The sequence below is a fragment of the Mauremys mutica genome, chromosome 4 (assembly GCF_020497125.1).
Source record: "Mauremys mutica isolate MM-2020 ecotype Southern chromosome 4, ASM2049712v1, whole genome shotgun sequence".
NCBI lineage: Eukaryota > Metazoa > Chordata > Testudines > Geoemydidae > Mauremys > Mauremys mutica.
Genome location: NC_059075.1, coordinates 128663177 through 128683123, shown reverse-complemented (window position 1 = coordinate 128683123; position 19947 = coordinate 128663177). Strand labels below are relative to the sequence as shown.

Below are 19947 nucleotides of genomic sequence, written 5' to 3'. Positions count from 1 at the left end.
ATTTCTGCCTTACTTCCAGACGTGGGGCTTGATCTGAAGAAGTGCTGAGCACTCCCAGCTGTTACGGGCATCGGGGAATGCTGAGCCACTGAGCTTTTCTCAGCAAATTCTCTGAGTTGCCCTATTACCAGTATAACATTTACATTATGAAATTTAAGTAACAAAATATTGAGAGAGGAAAATTTTTGACCGCTGGTTTTAATTTTGATTTATATAACATCATTCGTCCAAATATTGCAAACGTTAATTAAGCCTCACAACATCTGTGTGAGATATACTATAGGCAAGTATTAAACTGGTTACACTTAATAATAACAATGTATCCCATGCCCACTCAGCGTGACACTGTCACCCTCTAGTGGTGGCTGAGGCATATATAGAGGTTGAAGAGTTTGCTGCAGCTAGAATTAGTCAGGATTTTTTCGACAAAATATTTTTTTTCATCCAAAAATGCCATTTTATTGAAACCTAACTGTGTGCAGGAAAGGGTGAATGTCAACGAATTTCCCGTTCTGAAAAATTAGTTGAGGAAAAAAAAGTTTCAGAATTGCTGGAATGTCTCATTTTGACTTTTTTTGAGATGCACAAGTACCATTTTTTGGTTTGAAGTGACTTTTTGTTCTGAAATGTAAGTTAATTTAAGGTTTAAAAAGTAAAAAAAAAAGGTCAAAATTGAAACAAAATGTTTTGAGATTAAATTTTTTGTCCCAGTTTGAGAGAGAGAGAGACTTTTCCTGACCAGCGCTAGCTTCAGCCGTGGCTAACAGAGCTGGGTCCCTTAGCTCAGACCAGGGAGGGTCATGCTTTGGGATACAAGGGTCCCTTCTTCCATCATTCCATCCAGGGTTGGGGCATTATAAATATAACTTTTTATACAGGCTTTTCATCTGTATTTCTCTAATCTGCAACATGTTTACTCAGACAGAGATGCACTGACTCAAGTTATTAATTTATCTAAACACAATTTATTAGTAATTGGACAGACAATTGCAAAAGCAAAATTCCCAATAAAATCAAGTTGGCTGAAAATCAGTCAACTTCTTCTAAATGCAAGAGCTTTGAAAAAACATCTTGCACCAACGTGTCCTAAAGTGCCACCATTGAGTCCCCTGGAAAGCTGTGTCTGCAGCACTGCTGAGAGCCGTCATGTATCCACGCTTTTCCCTTTGCTTTCACAGACGCTGGCCTATGGGGACATGAACCATGAATGGATTGGGAATGAATGGCTGCCTAGTCTGGGGCTCCTGCAGTATCGCAGCTACTTCATGGAGTGTCTCGTTGATGCTCGGATGCTGGACCACCTGACTAAGAAAGATCTCAGAGTGCACCTAAAAATGGTTGACAGCTTCCATCGGTGAGCTTGTCTTCCTTGGAAGGTGTTAAGAGTATTAAGTCCCTTCCTGAGCAGTAAAGGAGAAGGCCTGTTGCAAACAGAATAGCACATGGGGGCTGTAGGTCTTGTGATTTCAAGGGTTCCTAAGTGGGATTCTCCCCAGATTTTAGCCAGACCCAGCTGGTGTGGCTGAGCATTCTCAGACACCGGCTTTGGAGGAAGAGTTATTCAGGTTCAAACTGGATGATCTGGAACAACTTAGAAAGGCTGATGTTCTCCTTCATGAAATTCCCTGTGCAGATCCCCAGTGTAGGTGGTTGCATGGCACAGAAGCACTCAATCCAGGTCAACCACAAGGGGTAGTGCAATTTTTGACCCAGGAGTAGAACATCCCATACCACAAAGGTGAAAGGCCCCTCCTGCTCATCTGTCTGTCCCACCCTTTGTTCACCTGCTGGAGCAGTCATGGAAGCAGCTCATCCATTTCTCTGACCTTGTATTGGGGGGGAGGGGGTGTAAGAACACTGGGGTTGCAGTTGGGGTCGCTACTGTCGGCTGTAGAGTGGGAGTTCCTAGACAAGAGTTTGCTGTCACTGCTGCACCGGATCAGCTTGCAGACTACATATGGGGAGATCCTGGTGGGTTGAGAGTGCTGCGTGGATCTGCAGCTGACAGACCTTCCTGTGGCGTTCCTCCCTCTGCCCTCCCCAGGCATGTCACCAGGGGGTCACTACCGTGGGCAGAGCCTGTCCCCGGGGAGTCGGAGAAGAGCTCCAGGGCCTTGCACCTAGACGTAAGAGGCAGCATATGGGTCACAAAGACTTCACTGGGGAACTGCAGCCGGGCTGTCCTGGCAGGAGCTTAACCACAAGTGTGTGGTTGGGGGCAGGGAGCATCCCCCCGCCCCCACACACACACGTGAGGGCAGTCAGTGCAGGCTTGGCTCCCTTTGTGCACCACTGGGGGCGAGGAAGAGGCAAGGCCGTGACCTCCCGTCCCTAACGTCAGCCTGTTATGGCACGTGGGGTGAGGAGCGTGTGCTGCAGCCCCTGATGGTGTGTCCCAGCGGGCGAGCTCCCCAACACGCTGAGGCACTGCAGGAGGAATTCTTGCTCTCTGGGGCTGCGTCCCTCCTGGACAGCCCCCTGGGGTGCAGCTCTGCGGTGCGCTGGCTGAGAGCTGGGTTGTGTCCCCTGCTCCCAGGAATGGGAGTTGGATGCGTGGTAGGTCTTCAGAAAGTCCCACCGCAACCTCCTCAACAAGGACAGTACAACATCTCTCGATCCTTGCCAGTGAGCGAAGTGCAGGTTCCTGGGCTCTGCGCAGCATTGGGACTCCCTGGCACTTCAGGAACCCCTGCTCCAGCTAGCAACCCAGGAAGCCCGAAGCTATTGAATTCGCAGGCAAGAGAGTTCTGACCTGTCAGAGGGCTTGAGTTGGTGAGTTTGGATCCATGTCCTCCCATGCGGGCAGAACAGGTGGAGGCTGAATGCCCCAGTACAGCTGATAATGCATATGAATACAGGACTGAATGGGACAGACATATCCCAGCCTAGGGACAGCAAACCCCTAGGCTCAGATCCAAAGTATTTAGATTCCTAACTACCATTAAAATCAAGGGCTGTTAGCTGCCTATGTACCTTTGAGGATCTGGGCGCTAGAGCTGGCCCTGTAGAGTACAAGGACTCTGGCAGATGAGGTTCAAAGAAATATGATGAGGTTCAACAAGAACAAGTGCAGAGTCCTGCACTTAGGACGGAAGAATCCCATGCACTGCTACAGACTAGGGACCGAATGGCTGGGCAGCAGTTCTGCAGAAAAGGACCTAGGGGTTACGGTGGACGAAAAGCTGAATATGAGTCAACAGTGTGCCCTTGTTGCCAAGAAGGCTAACGGCATTTTGGGTTGTATAAGTAGGGGCATTTCCAGCAGATCGAGGGATGTGATCATTCCCCTCTACTCAGCACTTGTGAGGCCTCATTTGGAGTACTGTGTCCAATTTTGGGCCCCACACTACAAGAAGGATGTGGATAAATTGGAGAGAGTCCAGCGAAGGGCAACAAAAATGATTAGGGGGCTGGAGCACATGACTTATGAGGAGAGGCTGAGGGATTTGGGATTGTTTAGTCTGCAGAAGAGAAGAATGAGGGGGGATTTGATAGCTGCTTTCAACTACCTGAAAGGGGGTTCCAAAGAGGATGGATCTAGACTGTTCTCAGTGGTAGAAGATGACAGAACAAGGAGTAATGGTCTCAAGTTGCAGAGGGGGAGGTTTAGGCTGGATATTAGGAAAAACTTTTTCACTAGTAGGGTGGTGAAGAACTGGAATGGGTTACCTAGGGAGGTAGTGGAATCTCCTTAGAGGTTTTTAAGGTCAGGCTTGACAAAGCCCTGGCTGGGATGATTTAGTTGGGTTTGGTCCTGCTTTGAGCAGGGGGTTGGACTAGATGACCTCCTGAGGTCCCTTCCAACCCTGAGATTCTATGATTCTATGATTCTAGCTGGAAGGGTTTCTCTCAGTGCTAATGTCTTTGACCTTCTCCACTATGCTGGTTTTGGCTTGAGAGTTTCTCTTTAGGGAGTTTCGATAACAAGGTTCAACCTTTTCTCGGAGCTTCCCTCCGCCGAGTTGTGAACCTCGCTGAGAAGCAAACGCCTCCATCTCTTGTCTTAGTGTATCCTGTCCCGAGCATTGAGCATGTATTGTGTTTTCCCAGCACCAGCCTCCAGTATGGCATCATGTGCCTGAAGAGGTTAAATTATGACCGCAAGGAGCTTCAGAGGCGGCGAGAGGAAACCCAGCACGAAATCAAAGGTCAGTAACAATTTAAAAGAGCGGCTTGTGTCTCAGGGAAAATGACAGCAGAAGTGATCCTGCCTTCTTCTATTTCCCTTCCTTTGTTTTTTAATCCAAAAGGCAACACTTCCCAACTGATATCATACAGTCACTAGCCATTCCCCCCTCTACATATAGAGGAAATTGGCTTCTCACATATCCATGGAGTAGCTGTAGGCAAATTGTGACTTATTAATAAGTTCTGCTCTCTGCAGAATACTTGCTTGGAAGCAGAGTCATTTTTACCGGTTCCTTCTCGGTCCCCTTTGAAGTCCTGATCCTGTTGGTCAGATTGCGTTCATTTGAACAAACAAGGAATTCTGACGGCAGGTGGGAGATGAATGGCAAGAGCAGAGAAGCCCTAAGGATATAAAGAGCCCCCACTAGCAGCTGTATTGCAGTTGGACTCGAATGAAGAATTGGTTGAACTTAACTGGAGAGCCCACTTGATGACTGTATTTGACTTAAAGAATGCCTGCCCCCACAGTGAATTTAGTTTCCACAGGGAATTGGAGGTTTCTGTGCCAAGTGGGTCAGTATTTTCAACTCTCTTGAACAGAACTGGGAAAATTAAAATATTGTGATCACACAGAGATCTCAAATAGGCAATATAAAATGCACCAATATTCCTCCTTGCATCAGCAGATCTACCCAGGCTTATAGATAGCTATCTTTGCTTGGCAAGGTAAATAAATCAAAAAAGGGTGAAATCCTAGCCCTGTTGAATTCGGGGTTGGGGCAGGGAGGTTGCCAGGATTTCAGCCAGAGAACTTGGCTCTCTGAGTAGCATTGTTTCTAAGCTGAAGGGGTTTCCAACTCCTCCCCAAGCATCTGCACCTATCTGCTTTCACTGCTAAAGACACGGGGCTGGAATTGTACAGGGAGGTCACAGTACACCATGTGCAGAGAATCATAGAAGATTAGAGTTGGAAGAGACCTCAGGAGGTCATCTAGTCCAACCCCCTGCTCAAAGCAGGACCAATCCCCAGACAGATTTTTTTTATCTCAGTTCCCTAAATGGCCCCCTCAAGGATTGAACTCTCAACCCTGGGTTTAACAGGCCAATGCTCAAACCACTGAGCTATTATACAGGCAACACACTGTGTTCTGTCATATTGTCACCCTGCCACAGGGACAGGCAGTGCTCAAGGTTCAGCAGGGACCAAGAGATACCTGAAAATTGATCTAACTCAAGGTCTGGTGTGTACTGAATGTCTGACCCTGCTGTCTTCCAGATGTTTTGGTCTGGACCAATGATCAGGTCATGCACTGGATCCAGTCTATTGGGCTTAGGGAGTATGCAAATAACCTCATCGAGAGTGGAGTCCATGGAGCACTCCTAGCTTTGGATGAAAATTTTGACCATAATAGTCTGGCACTTGTACTACAAATACCCACTCAGAATACCCAGGTAAGGAGAACATTTCCACCATGGGCCTGCCAGACTATTGCATATTATCGGTCTGTCTATCTGTCTCTATTCTCTCATCCACTTAAGTATTTCTAAGGCATCCATCACCTTGGTATCGAGGTGCTGGTGTGTACTCCTTGCAGTTTCACAGAACACAAAGAGAGAGTCGTCCAAACGACTCTGCCTTGAAATGCAGTGGTTCCTCCTGACTGGACTCTGCTTTTTCCATTGATACTGGAGGGTTTGATATTGTTCACACCGTGTCAAGGATCTGTTTTAGAGTAGCAAGATCCAGCCAGCCAGCTTCAGCTCTGTGTGACACCTTGCAGCCCTGCAGCTTTTGGAGGGACCTGTCCTTTCCTCCTTGCAATGGTAGTTGGACACTTCGATCTGTCCAAGCGCATGGCACTCCTGTGTTAGTGTCAGCCATTCCCCAGGGATGTTACTCATTTGATGTTATTTTCAGGCACGGCAGGTGATGGAGAGAGAATTCAACAATCTGCTTGCCTTGGGCACGGACAGAAGGCTGGACGATGTGAGTACAAAGTACTATCTTGTGACTGAGGCGTGCTGGGGAATTGAAAAGATGTGGGTCCCTTCTGTAGGATGAGAAATAGACAACGCGGCAGAGGGTTGGAGGGGATACGACAGCTAGACTGGCCTTGTAAGAATTGATTTTGTCACCCCCTACGGGAGAGGACAGCAATGCTCAAACCCCTGCACAGCCTGAACTACCTTGGTTACACTCGAGGCGGGGGGGAGGGGGGGGTTGAGGAAATGTATACACTGAGCCCTGGGCATTGATGGCTGCTCACAAGCAGTGGGGAGGATCCGTTTCTGCAATAGGAAAACCGGCCTGTTTTCTAAGGTACCAAGATTCTGGCATCATTTCTGTAGCTGCAGGCGTCAGTGCCAGCCACACCTTGGCTCTTCTCTTTGTTGAGGGAAACAGGCTCACCAACTAGCATGTGTTCAGGTTGTGGTGTCAGCCTTCTAGGGAAGTGGGGGGAGCAGTAGCACTTGAATAATTTAAGCATGTACTAGCCAAAGCCCTGCAGAATGTGCTGTTGGGGACAGTCCTGCATTCGGGAATAGACTTGATGAAATCTAATGGGTCTTTTCTAACTTCATTTTCTGTGGGCCAAATCCCAAGAGGTGCGGGGCAGCTCCCAGTGACTCCGCTGGCTCTCCTCTGATTTTAGAGCAGAATTAGCTTTAGGGTTATCTTTTACTTCCCATCTAAAGCTGGTAAGAGCCAGGGGACTGCAGAAGGTGGCTAACAAGGGGCTCGGGCCAGCTCAGCTGTAAGTGTGTTTTTGATGCTCTGTAATTTGAAGAGGTTTCCGTGCTGAGTCTGCCCGTTCGCTCCCTGACGTGTAACTTTGTACGTATTGTGAGTCGCTGTCCCTGCTGGTTCATGTACCGTGATCAGTGTATGATTCTATTAATAAATACAAACCTGTGTTAAAAGAATGTGCGGGGTCTCTTTAAACGCTGCAGATGTGGTGACGTTCTGAGGGAGCAGCAGTCACTAACACACAAGATAAAAACCGACACACATTTCTACTGCGTGGGGGAGGAGACAAAGAACTATTTAGACATCAGCAACACAGTGCTGGGGATTTTGTTTCCATCCTGTGCCCAGCGTCAGGCAGCACCAGCCGCTCTACAGGCCGTGCTGAGTGCTGTATGCAGGCACAGCTAGTCAATGCACTACCAGTGCTGCCTGAATTCTCCGTGCTTGGGATGGGACTGTAGGTTGGTGACGAGGTGGGGCACCTTCCGAGTTCAGAACTTTGAGCCATCAAGCCTGATGGCACGTGACTAAATCCCATAAAGTCTGTCAGCCACTCACTACCTGCACTCTGTTCCTTTCGATCCACCGGTAGCTTAGGATAATGCATAATAACGCTTCGCACATCCGCCAGTGCTTTTGAGAGAGGCAAGTGGGTCGCTATTGTTATCACAGGTATGCAGCCACTGGGTTTCTGTTGCACTTTCTCTTTCTGTTCTCGGCACTGAGGTCCAGATTTTCTAAAGATCTCAGCACCCAACATGCCCCCCACCTCCCGCCGCCCCTTGCTGAGCCCTTCTGAAAATCTGACTGCTTATGTAGGTGCCTCAGTGCGAGAGAGACTGTCCTGAAAATTCTGGCCTCAGCCTCCTCTGCTTTAATCAGTGATGAAAAAGCAACGGAGCAGCTTTCAAGCAGTGGCTCGGGTCAACCAGGAGACATCCAGTATGGACTGGCCTGATCAGCATATCGGCTACCTCAGGGCAGACTAGGACATAGCTGGATGCTGAGTCTGTTTGAGGAGGTCTCTTACAGTCTGCAAGAGCTGGCTGGTCCTGTGGGGTTGGCTCATCCTTGTGGCTCGCTGCTTCTGTAAGGGTGTGTGTCCTGCATTGCAGTGAAGACAACTGAAAGCATGGGCGTTCTTTGCCAGCACGGCTTGTCGAGCCAGCGTTTGCTACAGAGATGTTACGGACTCCCGAATGGCAGTGGGGATGGGAACAGGCAATTGCAAATGGGAGGGAGGTGACCGTGAGACAGTCTCCTCAAAGAGGTGACTCCCGCCCCCTACAGAACAGCCTGGAAATGCTGATCTCTTGGTGCGCAGCAATTGCCAGATGTTTCTCAGGTTCTTACTGAAGGAGCAGCCATGGCAAAGTGCTGCCCTTTGCACAAGTGTTGGCACCATCTCCTTGTAGCAAACACATGCAGCAGTGCACTTATGTGAATTGGGCATATTCCTCCATGAGAACAATATACATCCCCACTGGCTTTGGAAGGGATCTAGGGGGGGTCTGTCCTTCCCACCAGCAGAGTGGTAGAGTTACAAGATTCCTAGTAAATTACACAAAGTACCTGCTTGTTCCCAGGAAACAACTGGATTATATGGGGTATCCTGCTAGGGATGGGTCAGTTGGAAGTCTTCCTCCACAAAAAGTGAGCTGTGCCATGGCCGTGGCAGGAAAGATACGGCACAGCGAGGACTAGGTTGCAGACTTGAGATATGATAGCCACAGCAGTTTTGTAGAAGCCCAAGCACCTCCACCTCAGGCACCCTCAGTGATGATTATTATCATTGATTATTTGTGTTATGGTAGCACCTAAGAGCCCCAGCCATGGACCAGGACCCCATTGTGCTAGGCACTGTACAGACACACAACACAAAGACAGTCCCTGCCCCACAGAGCTGACAATCTAAGTAAGTCACGGCCATTTTGCACTGCACCTGTTTGACAAACGACTTCCAAGGTGACCAGGTTTAGTGGCAGCCCAGGGACAATGGGAGATATTCTATGTATTTACATAGATTGATACAGAATAAAAAAAACAGCCATCCCTCCACTCCAGGAAGATTTCTGGAGGCACAGCTGGCAGCTGGGTGCTTAACTCTCAAAGTCAAGGGGAGTTAGGTGCCTAAATGCAATTTGTGCTTTTGAAAGTCAGCCGGTAGGTGACCAGCGTGTAATTTAAAATACAAATATGAAAAGCCTACTCTGTTATAAATGAACATCCGCCATTCCAACCAGCGAACAGGGATGCTGAGAGTTGGAACAGGCCTCTCTCTCCAGCAACTCTCCACCCGCACAGGCCCCTCTGTTTCATGTGTTCAGGAAAAGGCACAAGCTTAGGCCTGGCATGCTCCATTCCTGATTTTAGACAGTCAGATCCCATGTTCTACCTCATTAAGCTGGGGAGGACAAGCCTTACCCATATGCCAGGAAGCCCTCTAACAGTTTCTGTGGTATCAGGGGCCTGAGCAGCCCCTCTAGAACAGGGTTCCTCAGCTTTCCCCACACAGCATCCTAAAACCACCTACTTTTTCCTCATGCCATCCCATTTCCCAGAGCCCTTTGCATCCATATCCCAGAGTCCTTTATACATAAACAGATGATAAATGCAGGTCCCTCACTGCCAACTCCAGTCTCTTTACAGAGTAGCTACAGTATGAAGTCATTGCTCTGCTTTGGATAAGTGCACCAGCAACCGCCGATGGGAAAGTGAATCAAAAGCGTGGACGGGACCAACGTGACATAAACAAGTCAACAGGTGGTTAGGATAATTAAATTAGAGCCAGCCAGAAAATTACGTTTTTTTCCCTTGTGGAAAATTTCAGTTTTTTAGTGAAAATTTTAATACCGAAATATTTGGATTTGGAAATTCTGTGGTGCCCCATGGGAGTTGTCGCTTGGGTGCCTCATGCGTCCATTCTCCTGTAAATGCTTGGCTTCTACTACATCTCTCATGGTGCTCCACAGTGTCTTCCCATAGCAAGAAGTGGTGCATCATGGGAGCCCCTGCTGTGATGCATCACAGGAGACGTAGTCTGCCAGGGAGCCTGGCCCATAGAGCAGAATGGAGACATGAGGCAACTCAACTACAATTCCCATGAGGCATTGTGGCACCAGATCCAAATAAAAATATTTCCGTTTTCAGAGGAATTGTTTCAATTTTGGGGCATTGAGTTTTTCAACTAAAAATCAAATGTTTCCATGGAGAGCAGACACTTGTTGCAAAAAAACCAACCACCCAGTTTTTCATCAAAAAATTATTGTGACATCAAATTTTTGACCAGGCCGACATCTGAGCTATTTCAAGCTAATTAACTTTTAGTGGCAATCCCAGTGCAGGATGGACAAACCGCGTAGGGCAACGAGACCTGAGAGAAAAGCCCTGGCATCTGGGTAGGTTCTTTAGACAGAAAGGGCCTTGTTGGCATGGATGCCAGCTGCATAGACCTTTGCCCCGGCACGTTCTTTGTGCCCAGTGCTGCGTGGGAGTGTATGAATTCTGTGACACCCCATCATTGCACAAGCACATCTGTACTCCCTGATGGAAGGGGATACGTGGGAGGGGATGTGGGAGAATGATCACTGAGAGAACCACTGACTTCCAGACCTGGTTCAGTTGTGTCTCTTTTGTCCATGGCGGCAGCTGCCTGGGAAAGTCAAACCCTCATGAGCTCTAGAGTTAGGGTGTTTCTACATGAGGAGATTGGCTAGAAGAGGTATTCCGGAATAGCGCCACATGTGGATGCTCTGTTTTGGAATAAAAGGGATTTTATTCCAGGATAATTACTCCACTATGGAAGTACGTTAAATTAAAGTCAAATCCTAGTGAGGTAAATAGAAAGGAGCATAAACACTGCCAAATTAAGTGTAAAAATGTAATAAGAAAAGCCAAAAAGGAGTTTGAAGAACAGCTAGCCAAAACTCCAAAGGTAATAACAAAATGTTTAAGTACATCAGAAGCAGGAAGCTGCTAAACAACCAGTGGGGCCCCTAGACGATGGAGATACAAAAGGAGCACTTAAAGATGATAAAGTCATTGCGGAGAAACTAAATGAATTCTTTGCTTCAGTCTTCACAGCTGAGGATGTTAGGGAGATTCCCAAACCTGAGCTGGCTTTTGTAGGTGACAAATATGAGGAATTGTTACAGGTTGAAGTGTCATTAGAGCAGGTTTTGGAATTAATTGATAAACTTAACAGTAACAAGTCACCGGGACCAGATGCTATTCACCCAAGAGTTCTGAAAGAACTCCAATGTAAAATTGCGGAACTATTAACCTGGGTTTGTAACCTGTCCTTTAAATCAGCTTCTGTACCAAGTGACTGGAAGATAGCTAATGTATTTAAAAAGTATTTAAAATGTTTAAAAAGGGCTCTAGAGGTGACCCCGGCAATTACAGACCGGTAAGTCTAACGTCAGTACTGGGCAAATTAGTTGAAACAATAGTAAAGAATAAAATTGTCAGACACATAAAAGAACATAACTTGTTGGGCAAAAGTCAACATGTTTCTGTAAAGGGAAATCATATCTTACTAATTTATTAGAGTTCTTTGAAGGGGTCAACAAACATGTGGACGAGGGGGATCCAGTGGACATAGTGTATTTAGATTTCCAGAAAGCCTTTGACAAGGTCCCTCACCAAAGGCTCTTATGTAAATTAAGTTGTCATTGGATAAAAGGGAAGAGCCTTTCGTGGATTGAGAACTGGTTAAAAGACAGGGAACAAAAAGGGTAGGAATAAATGGTAAATTCTCAGAATGGAGAGGGGTAACTAGTGGTGTTCCCCAAGGGTCAGTCCTAGGACCAATCCTATTGAACTTACTCATAAATGATCTGGAGAAAGGGGTAAACAGTCAGGTGGCAAAGTTTGCAGACGATACTAAACTGCTCAAGATAGTTAAAACCAAAGCTGACTGTGAAGAATTTCAAAAAGATCTCACAAAACTAAGTGATTGGGCAACCAAATGGCAAATGAAATTTAATGTGGACAAATGTAAAGGTAATGCACATTGGAAAAAATAACCCCAACTATACATACAATATGATGGGGGCTAATTTAGCTACAACTAATCAGGAAAGAGATCTTGGAGTCATCGTGTATAGTTCTCTGAAGACGTCCACACAGTGTGCAGTGACAGTCAACAAAGCAAACAGGATGTTAGGAATCATTAAAAAAGGGATAGAGAACAAGACGGAGAATATTTTATTGCCCTTATGTAAATCCATGGTATGCCCACATCTTGAATACTGCGTACAAATGCGGTCTCCTCATCTCAAAAAAGATATACTGTCATTAGAAAAAGTTCAGAAAAGGGCAACTAAAATGACTAGGGGTTTGAAACGGGTCCCATATGAGGAGAGATTAAAGAGGCTAGGACTTTTCAGCTTGGAAAAGAGGAGACTAAGGGGGGATTGTCACGGAGTCCCTGGGCGATGCTTTGGAACTGCTCCCCACAAAGCCAGTCAGGACTTTGGGGAGCCTCCTCTCCCATGGAGCAGACTGTCTTCAGGGAAAGAAGCTCACACGGGTTCACCTTCCTAGGTCTCTCCTTGGAGCATTCAGCATATGCCCCTCCGTGCGCTTCCCACAGTGAGACCGCCCAGGCGGGGTCCTGGGGAAGCCAGAGGGTCCTGCATGCGCCCCCACTTTGCTTCGCAGTCAGACGTGACTCTTAGCCAGCCAGTAAAACAGAGGTTTATTAGATGACAGGAACACGGTCTAAAACAGAGCTTGTAGGTACAGAGAACGGAACCCCTCAGCCAGGTCCATTCTGGGGCCCAGCGGGGCAGACAACCCCGTTTGCCCTCACTTCCAGTCCCCAGCCAGCTCCAGACTGAAACCCCCTCCAGCCCCTCCTTTCTGGCCTTTGTCTCTTTCTCGGGCCAGGAGGTCACCTGATCTCTTTGTTCTCCAACACCTTTAGCATCCCCTTGCAGGGGGGAAGGGCCCGGGCCATTAGTTGCCACGGAGACAGAGTGTCGGCCAGAAACTGAGGCACCCACACAGTATTCAGAGGAAACATTAAGAACAGCCCCACTTCGTCACAGGGATATGATAGAGGTATATAAAATCATGAGTGGTGTGGAGAAAGTGGATAAGGAAAAGTTATTTACTTGTTCCCAGAATATAAGAACTAGGGGCCACCAAATGAAATTAATGGGCAGCAGGTTTAAAACAAATAAAAGGAAGTTCTTCTTCACACAGTGCACAGTCAACCTGTGGAACTCCTTTCCTGAGGAGGTTGTGAAGGCTAGGACTATTAACAGGGTTTAAAAGAGAACTAGATAAATTCATGGAGGTTAAGTCCATTAATGGCTATTAGCCAGCATGGGTAAGGAATGGTGTCCCTAGCCTCTGTTTGTCAGAGGGTGGAGATGGATGGCAGGAGAGAGATCACTTGATCACTACCTGTTAGGTTCACACCCTCTGTCTGAGACACCTGGCATTGGCCACTGTCGGCAAACAGGATACTGGGCTGGATGGACCTTTGATCTGACCCAGTATGGCCGTTCTTATGTTAAACTGAATTAAGGGCTTGTCTAAGTGGAAAATTAATTTTTAAAGTGGATTAGTTAAATCACATTAACCCCTACATGGATGCTCTCATTCAGAATTAAAGTGACCTTAATTCTCTTTCATGTAATTCAGTTCCAAGGCCACTTTAATTCTGAATGAGAGTGTCCACACAGAGGTTTAATGCTGTTAACGAATGCACTTTTAAAAGTTAATTAGGATTCACTTTCTTGAGTGTCCCAGTTTGTGTAGACAAGCCACTTTTATTCTGCATGGGAGTGTCCACACGGGCTTGATCATGTTTAAATTCACACGTTTAATTAATCTGGGATAATTTTCCTTGTAGATGAGCCCTTTGTTGTCCGGGAGTCATGGCTGGTCCGGGTTGGTGTCACACGCCGCCACATGGCTGTTTGTGGCCCTTTTGTTTGCGTAACGCATGGCTGAGCCCACGGCGATGGTAGTTCAGCTGCCCCACGTGGGGGCCGTTCAGCGTGGGCTAGTGACAGGGAAGGGCCAGCTGGCCAGAGAACCTTCCAGGGGGCTGTGAATGGAGGATGCGGGGAAGCGGATGCTACTGACGGAATGGCGGCGTCGGTACCCGAGCTGCATGGCTGAGCCCTCCCTGCCGTCCCCCCCATCCCTCCCCCTCCCGCACTGTGCAGCAGGCATGTCTGAGCCCCCTCCCCTCCCTACACACATCCTGTGCCGCAGGCAGTGTCTGATCCCACCCCCCCCCACCCCAAGTGGTGTCAGAGCCCGCTGTGCGCGGTGCTGCGCGTCTGGCTGTGAAAGGTGTAACCAGCCATTCCCTTGCAGGGCGAGGACAAGGCCTTCCGGCGAACTCCGTCCTGGAGAAAGCGCTTTCGCCCTCGAGATGTTCACAGCATCGACATGCTCAGCGGCTCGGCCGAGACGCTCCCCGCCGGATTCCGAGCGACCGCCTTGGTGCCCTTGCCGCCCCCCTCAGCCCCGCTGAAGAAAATGCCACCAGAAGGTAGGACATGGGCCCTCCAACCTCAATTCCCCAGGGGCTTCTTTGCAGAGCAGACACCTCTCAGACCGGCATCTGCTGTCCTGGGCAAGCAGCTAGCATGTGTGTGCTGTGTGCGGTGCTGGCACAGTGCCTAGCCCCCCACGATCCCTGGGAGAGGAAGGGACGGTGTCACAGCTAGGGATGAGTTATTAAAGTGTTTTTGAAATTACCTGCTGGGAACGTTTACCTTACCTCCCACAGTCCTGTCCTGCAGTCTCTCCTCACTCTGGCCTGAGCATGTCTGATGCCCTTATAGGCAGACAAAGCAGGACCAGTTCCCTTTAGTCTCCTAATTTTTGAATGCCTGTAGCGGAAGCCCTGAGATCCAACTGTTCCCCTTAGTTCCTTTGCCCTGGGAGGTGGAGGGGGGTGGGGGGGCAGAATCTTAGCCGGCAAAGACAGAAGCTGATTGCAGCTGGCTGGAGCGGAAGTGAGGGCATTAGAATCCACCAGCACAGCGGTGTCTCCGCAGCCCGTACAAGGTGCACAGAGGGTCCCATGCTGAAGACAGGCAAGAGAGAAACCCAGTGTGAGCTAGAAGTCATTGCCCCAGTGATTGTCCCGGGTGAAAGCTGCCCTCCACAACAGGGCAATCCAGCCCAAGGGAGTCTGAGAGGAGGATTGAGATAGCTGGGCTAAACTTGGAGATTAGCCTGAGATACAGAGAGAATAAATCCTTCAGATGCATGAGAAGTAGAAGGCCCTGGCGCCCCGTACGGGGGGGAAGGGAGCAGTCAAGGTGGATGAGGAGATAGCAGATTGCACATCTGCACCCACCATGGAGGGTGCTGGGGGGGACACCTCCTAGGCAGTGAATGGGGGGCCCTGCAGTCTCTTCCCTGAGCCTCTTAATGAAAGGGCAACGAGGAGGTGAAACACCAAGCTCCCTAGCTGTCTGTCTATCACAGGTCTGTCACCATAATATCAAAACATGAGTCACCAGGGCCAGACAACGTCCTCAGGAAGCCTGGGCGAGCCACAGAGCAAAGTATCTGAGCTACGATCCAAGCTCTGATGTATCCTTTAGCCCAGCTGCTGTCCGAGGGAGACAGAGGGGGACAGTGCGGTACCTCTCCGCAGCTCATTTTCTGTTCATTCTATGTTGCTATTATGTACTACTTTTCGGTTCAGCATCGACGTTCCTGCTGCTGATGCTCAGGACCCGGATGGCATCCAGGGCCATTTGCCGTAGGGCAGTAGCAATTTCCAAGCCTGCATCAGCAGCATTTCGTCAATTCATAGACAGGAAAGACAATACTGATCATCCACTCTGACCTCCCGCACCACACAGGCCAGAGAGCTTCTCCTAGGGATTCCAGCATCCAGCCCATATATTTCTGGTGACAGAACTAGGAGAGGTGGCACCCAAGCCCTGGTGCCCATCCTAACTCCGTTCTCTCCTTGGGATTGTGAAGCTGAGGTCAGCCGGAAGCGTGAGCCGCCGAGCAATGATCCATTCTCCACTGGTTACTCTTTGGGGATGGCTAGACTGCAATCACAAGGTACCACTTCAGCTCCGGTGGACCTACCTGCGCTAGCACTGACCCAGCTAGCTGCAGGACCAAAAGCAGCAAAGCCATGGCTGGGCGCACTTCAGTGGGGACTGTCCCAGCCTGGCTGGAGCCTTGGTAGTGCCTCACGGGGCTGGCCCATGCTGCAGCGCTCGATCAAAGCTAGCTCAGGTGTGTCTGCTCGAACTGCCGGCATGTCCTGTGACTGAAGCCTGGACATACGCTGAGCCCCGCCTCCCTGGCATTCCCAGCCATTCCAAAATCGTGAGTCAGGCCCCACCCCCACCCCCAAAAGCTGGAGATTGGCCTAAAAAGTCACAAGGTTGAAATTAAAAAAAAAAAAAAAAAAAAAAAGTCTGTTGGGCTCATTGTCTTTGACTTCTGGTTTCTGAGCCTTTGGGCTGCGCTCAGCTCACACGTCTAAGCATAGGCACCGAGTTTGTAATCTGCTGGGGGGGGGGGGGTGCTCCGCCCAGGCCCCATCCCCACTCCACCGCTTCCTCTGATGCCCCACCCCTGCTCCTCCCCTCCCCGCCTCTTCCCACCCCAACCCTGCATCTTCCATATGCAGTGCCACCCCCTCCCCTGAGCATGCTGTGCCCTCGCTCCTCCCGCCAGCGCTTTCTGACACCGCGAAACAGCTGTTCGTGGTGGGCGGGAGGTGCTGCAAGGGAGGGGGAGACGCTGATTGGCGGGGCACGCCGGGGGCCAAGAGGCGCTGTGGGGAGGGAGAGGCGTTGATAGGGGGCAGCACCCACCATTTTTTCCCCAATAGGTGCTCCAGTCCCGGAGCACCCACAGAGTCAGCGCTTATGCATCCAAGCGTTTCTCTTCAACCATGTGGGCTAGAAACTTACTTAGGAGTCACAGAGACTCTTACCTAATCAGGGGACTCCGGGAGCTGGGGCTTTCAGATAACTCCCGAGTAGTGGGATACTCAGGATAAGATCGTGAGAGTTGGTGACACAGGAATGCACAGTGCAGAGGGAATAAAGCCCCAGAGAAGCATTCTGCAGGGGCAGGCTTCACAAAGGAGAAAACTAGATGATGTCCCAAGAAGCGGAATAGTTCAGACGTCCTGGGTCAGATTCAAAGAAGAGCCTGAACAAGCCTAGGAAAGGCTAAAGGGAATCTGAGCTGGTGTAGCGTACTCCTTCCCCCCTCCAAGTATGGGTTACACCAAAAGAGCCTGCTTCTGGCCTCCCTGAGACATCGCCGGGGAACTCTCACTCTCGTTGTGTGACAGCAATGCACATACCCCGCTGTACAGCACCAGCCACTCATTAAGGCTTATTAACCGAAATACTGCAGGCCTTCTGAGTCCACACAACTAACTCCTGTCCCTTCCGAATAACAGCCCAGCTGGAGCCAGGCCCGTGGGCAGCTGAGGGTTAATTCTGAGCTAGGCCAGGGCACCCCAAGGTCCCTAATCGCATGCTTTGTGTTTTACTCTGACTGGCTTGCAGTTGGTGCATCTGGGCCGCAAAGATTGGAGCCCTCCACAGTTCGAACGTATTCCTGCTGAGGGTCATTCTCTAATGGGAATCAGCCCAGACTGTGGGTAAGTTTAAGAAAGATCAAGGTACAGTAGCTGAAATGGGAATACTCCAAACAGCTGGCAGGGGGTCTACTCGTCGAGCCCAAGGAAAGACCCAGTGCAGCCCTCTACTGCTGGATTCCTCTTGCTGGCACAGCTATACCTCTGTCCTCCTCTCCGCCTTTCTCCCTGGGAAGGTGCTCCAAGCCAGCTCACCTAGAGAGGTTCCAGAGGGGATGAGATCATTAGCACGGCAGCAGGGTTTCCTGATTTCCCCAGGACTTTCCTTTGGAGCTTCAGAAGTAAACAGCTTCTCATTGTTATTGCAGGGCTTAAAGACCCCGGTTGGGGATCCCTTGGTGCACTAGGCCCTGTAGAAACAAATGCTGCAAAGGCAGCCCCTGGCCCATACTGCTCATAGTCTGGTGTTCACAGAGGATAAGAGCGAAGACAAGGTGGGTGAGGAAATAACTTTTATTGGACCAACTTCTGTTGGTGGAAGGGACAAGCTTTTGAGCGACACGAAGCTTGTCTTCAGCTGTTGCTTCTGTTGCTCGCGCCTTTGGAGAGCATCACTGTGACCTTCCCCAGGGTACAATCTGGGCTGTTGGGCAGCTGTGTCCCCTTAACTCTCCAACCTGGGGTGCCTTTTACACGGCTTCGCTGGGAGAACCACTCCTGGCCTGCTCTCACATAGCCTCCAGCATGAAAAATCCATCCCAGCTGAATTATGTGAGGGCTTCTAGCCACGCCTGAATTATATTCCAGAGTGACACCAGCAAGGTCATAGTCCCACACTAGTCCCCAGAAATGTGCATCTTGTCCTGCTCTTTCCTTCTGGACAATACACGCTCATAGAAAGGCCGTCATTTCATTAATAGAAAATGAGATGCACAAATCCTTTTGTCTCAAATGGAGGTTCCCAAACACTTCAGTCCAAACACACGCTGGTTTAGCTAAAACAATAAAACAAGCCTATCAAGTACAGAAAGATGGATTTTAAGTGATTACAAGTAATGAGGCATATTAGTCAGAATTGGTTACACAGAAATAAAAGGAAAACCACAAAGTAATACCTGCCTTAACGAGCTAAGTGACTTCAAAGCAAAGGGTTTTTCTCACCATTTGCTTACACCAGTTTGGCTGGATCTTTCAGCCAGGACGTCTCCCCCCGTTCAGTGATATGTCCGTTGTCTTTCAAACATTGTTGATGCCGTGAGTAGGGATGAGGGGAAAGAGGTGATTTGGGGCCTCTGTTCCTCATTTTTATATCTTTCCCTCCTCTCTGAGAATCCTCTCCAGCTGGGGATCAGACAACAAGAAGTCTGTTCCTTTGCCAATTTTTTTAAATTTTTCGCTCGCACCCTTTTTCCTGCCAAGGAGTGGCCATTTAACCAGGTGATAGTCCATTTAATTATGTTGGCACCTGGCAGAGGTGTGAGCTATCCTTTTGTCTCTGGGGAACTGGTCTGAGGCTGTTTCCCCAGACTTAGCACATGCCTTATACAGTAGAGTTTTATAACTTTACATACAGTGTTGCTGCATATATTTTGCTAGGACAATAATGTTCAGCAGATTATGAGTTTTCACATGATGCCTCATAAGGCATACTTTGTACAAAATTTATCATAGACTTGTAAAAAAGGGTGAACATAAGAGTACAAACTGTCACAGCATCACCAAGGGCTGTCTCCTGCTCATTAGTGAGTTTGCATATGGCAGGTTAGTGTCCTGACTTGGTCTCCCTAGAAGCCCTCACACTGCTTAGCTAACTCCAGATCTGAAGAAGAGCTCAGTGAAGCGTGTCCCTTCTATCCACAGAAGTTGGTCCAAGAGAAAATATTCCCTCACCCACCTTGTCCCAGTCTAGTGTTCAGACAGTGTGCAACAGGGAATAAAGAGAAAAGTGGGGAGGGCACTGGCTAAGAGGAGGGCCAGTACCTCTGCAGTCAGTTTTAATGGGATGCTGCTTTCTGAACATTTAATTCTAACTAAGGATCCTCTTCTGATTTGCTGTGGATGGATGTAGAGACAACCGCAGATATAGCCCCACAATGCTTGCAGAGACACGCCAATGTCGTTGCAGGAAAGATGTTTCATAATCCTCTACAGCGCGTCCTCTGCTGATGTAAACTAGCTCCATTGCAATCAATGGTCTGTGCTGGTTTACCCCAGCAAAGGAGGCCACATTCCACCCTAGGCTTCACGGGGATTTGACAGAGTAACGCACAGGGTACGTCCCAGTGGTTGGAGCTTGGGCTTGGAGTCAGGGCTCTCGAGTTCTGTTCCTGGCAATGTCTTTGCTGTGTGACTCGGGGCCCATCACTTCGCCTACTTGCACAGAGCACTGGCATCAATCCGCCATGGAGCAGTTCTGTTCATCAGCACGTCCCCTCTCCAAAGCACTTTTAACCTCAGTAAGATTCTCCCCTGCTGCATGTGAATTCATTGACCGTGCTTGGCAGTG

General features: G+C 49.0%; 1 protein-coding gene across 8 annotated transcripts in view; it reads left to right on the top strand.

Annotated features, from left to right (window-relative positions):
- Positions 1-19947, top strand: part of PPFIA4 (PTPRF interacting protein alpha 4) — a 203484-nt gene that overhangs the window by 180990 nt on the left and 2547 nt on the right. For 5 of the 8 annotated variants that reach the window (XM_045014809.1, XM_045014807.1, XM_045014803.1 and 2 more), the window contains 6 exons: positions 1179-1354; positions 4051-4148; positions 5405-5580; positions 6047-6115; positions 14216-14393; positions 17410-17504. In XM_045014809.1, coding sequence (XP_044870744.1) covers positions 1179-1354; positions 4051-4148; positions 5405-5580; positions 6047-6115; positions 14216-14393; positions 17410-17468 — 756 coding nt within the window. In that variant the 3' untranslated portion in view covers positions 17469-17504. Of the gene's footprint in view, positions 1-1178; positions 1355-4050; positions 4149-5404; positions 5581-6046; positions 6116-14215; positions 14394-15340; positions 16228-17409; positions 17505-19947 lie in introns of those variants that run through there. The other 3 variants (XM_045014808.1, XM_045014806.1, XM_045014810.1) reach the window with 2 other exon arrangements.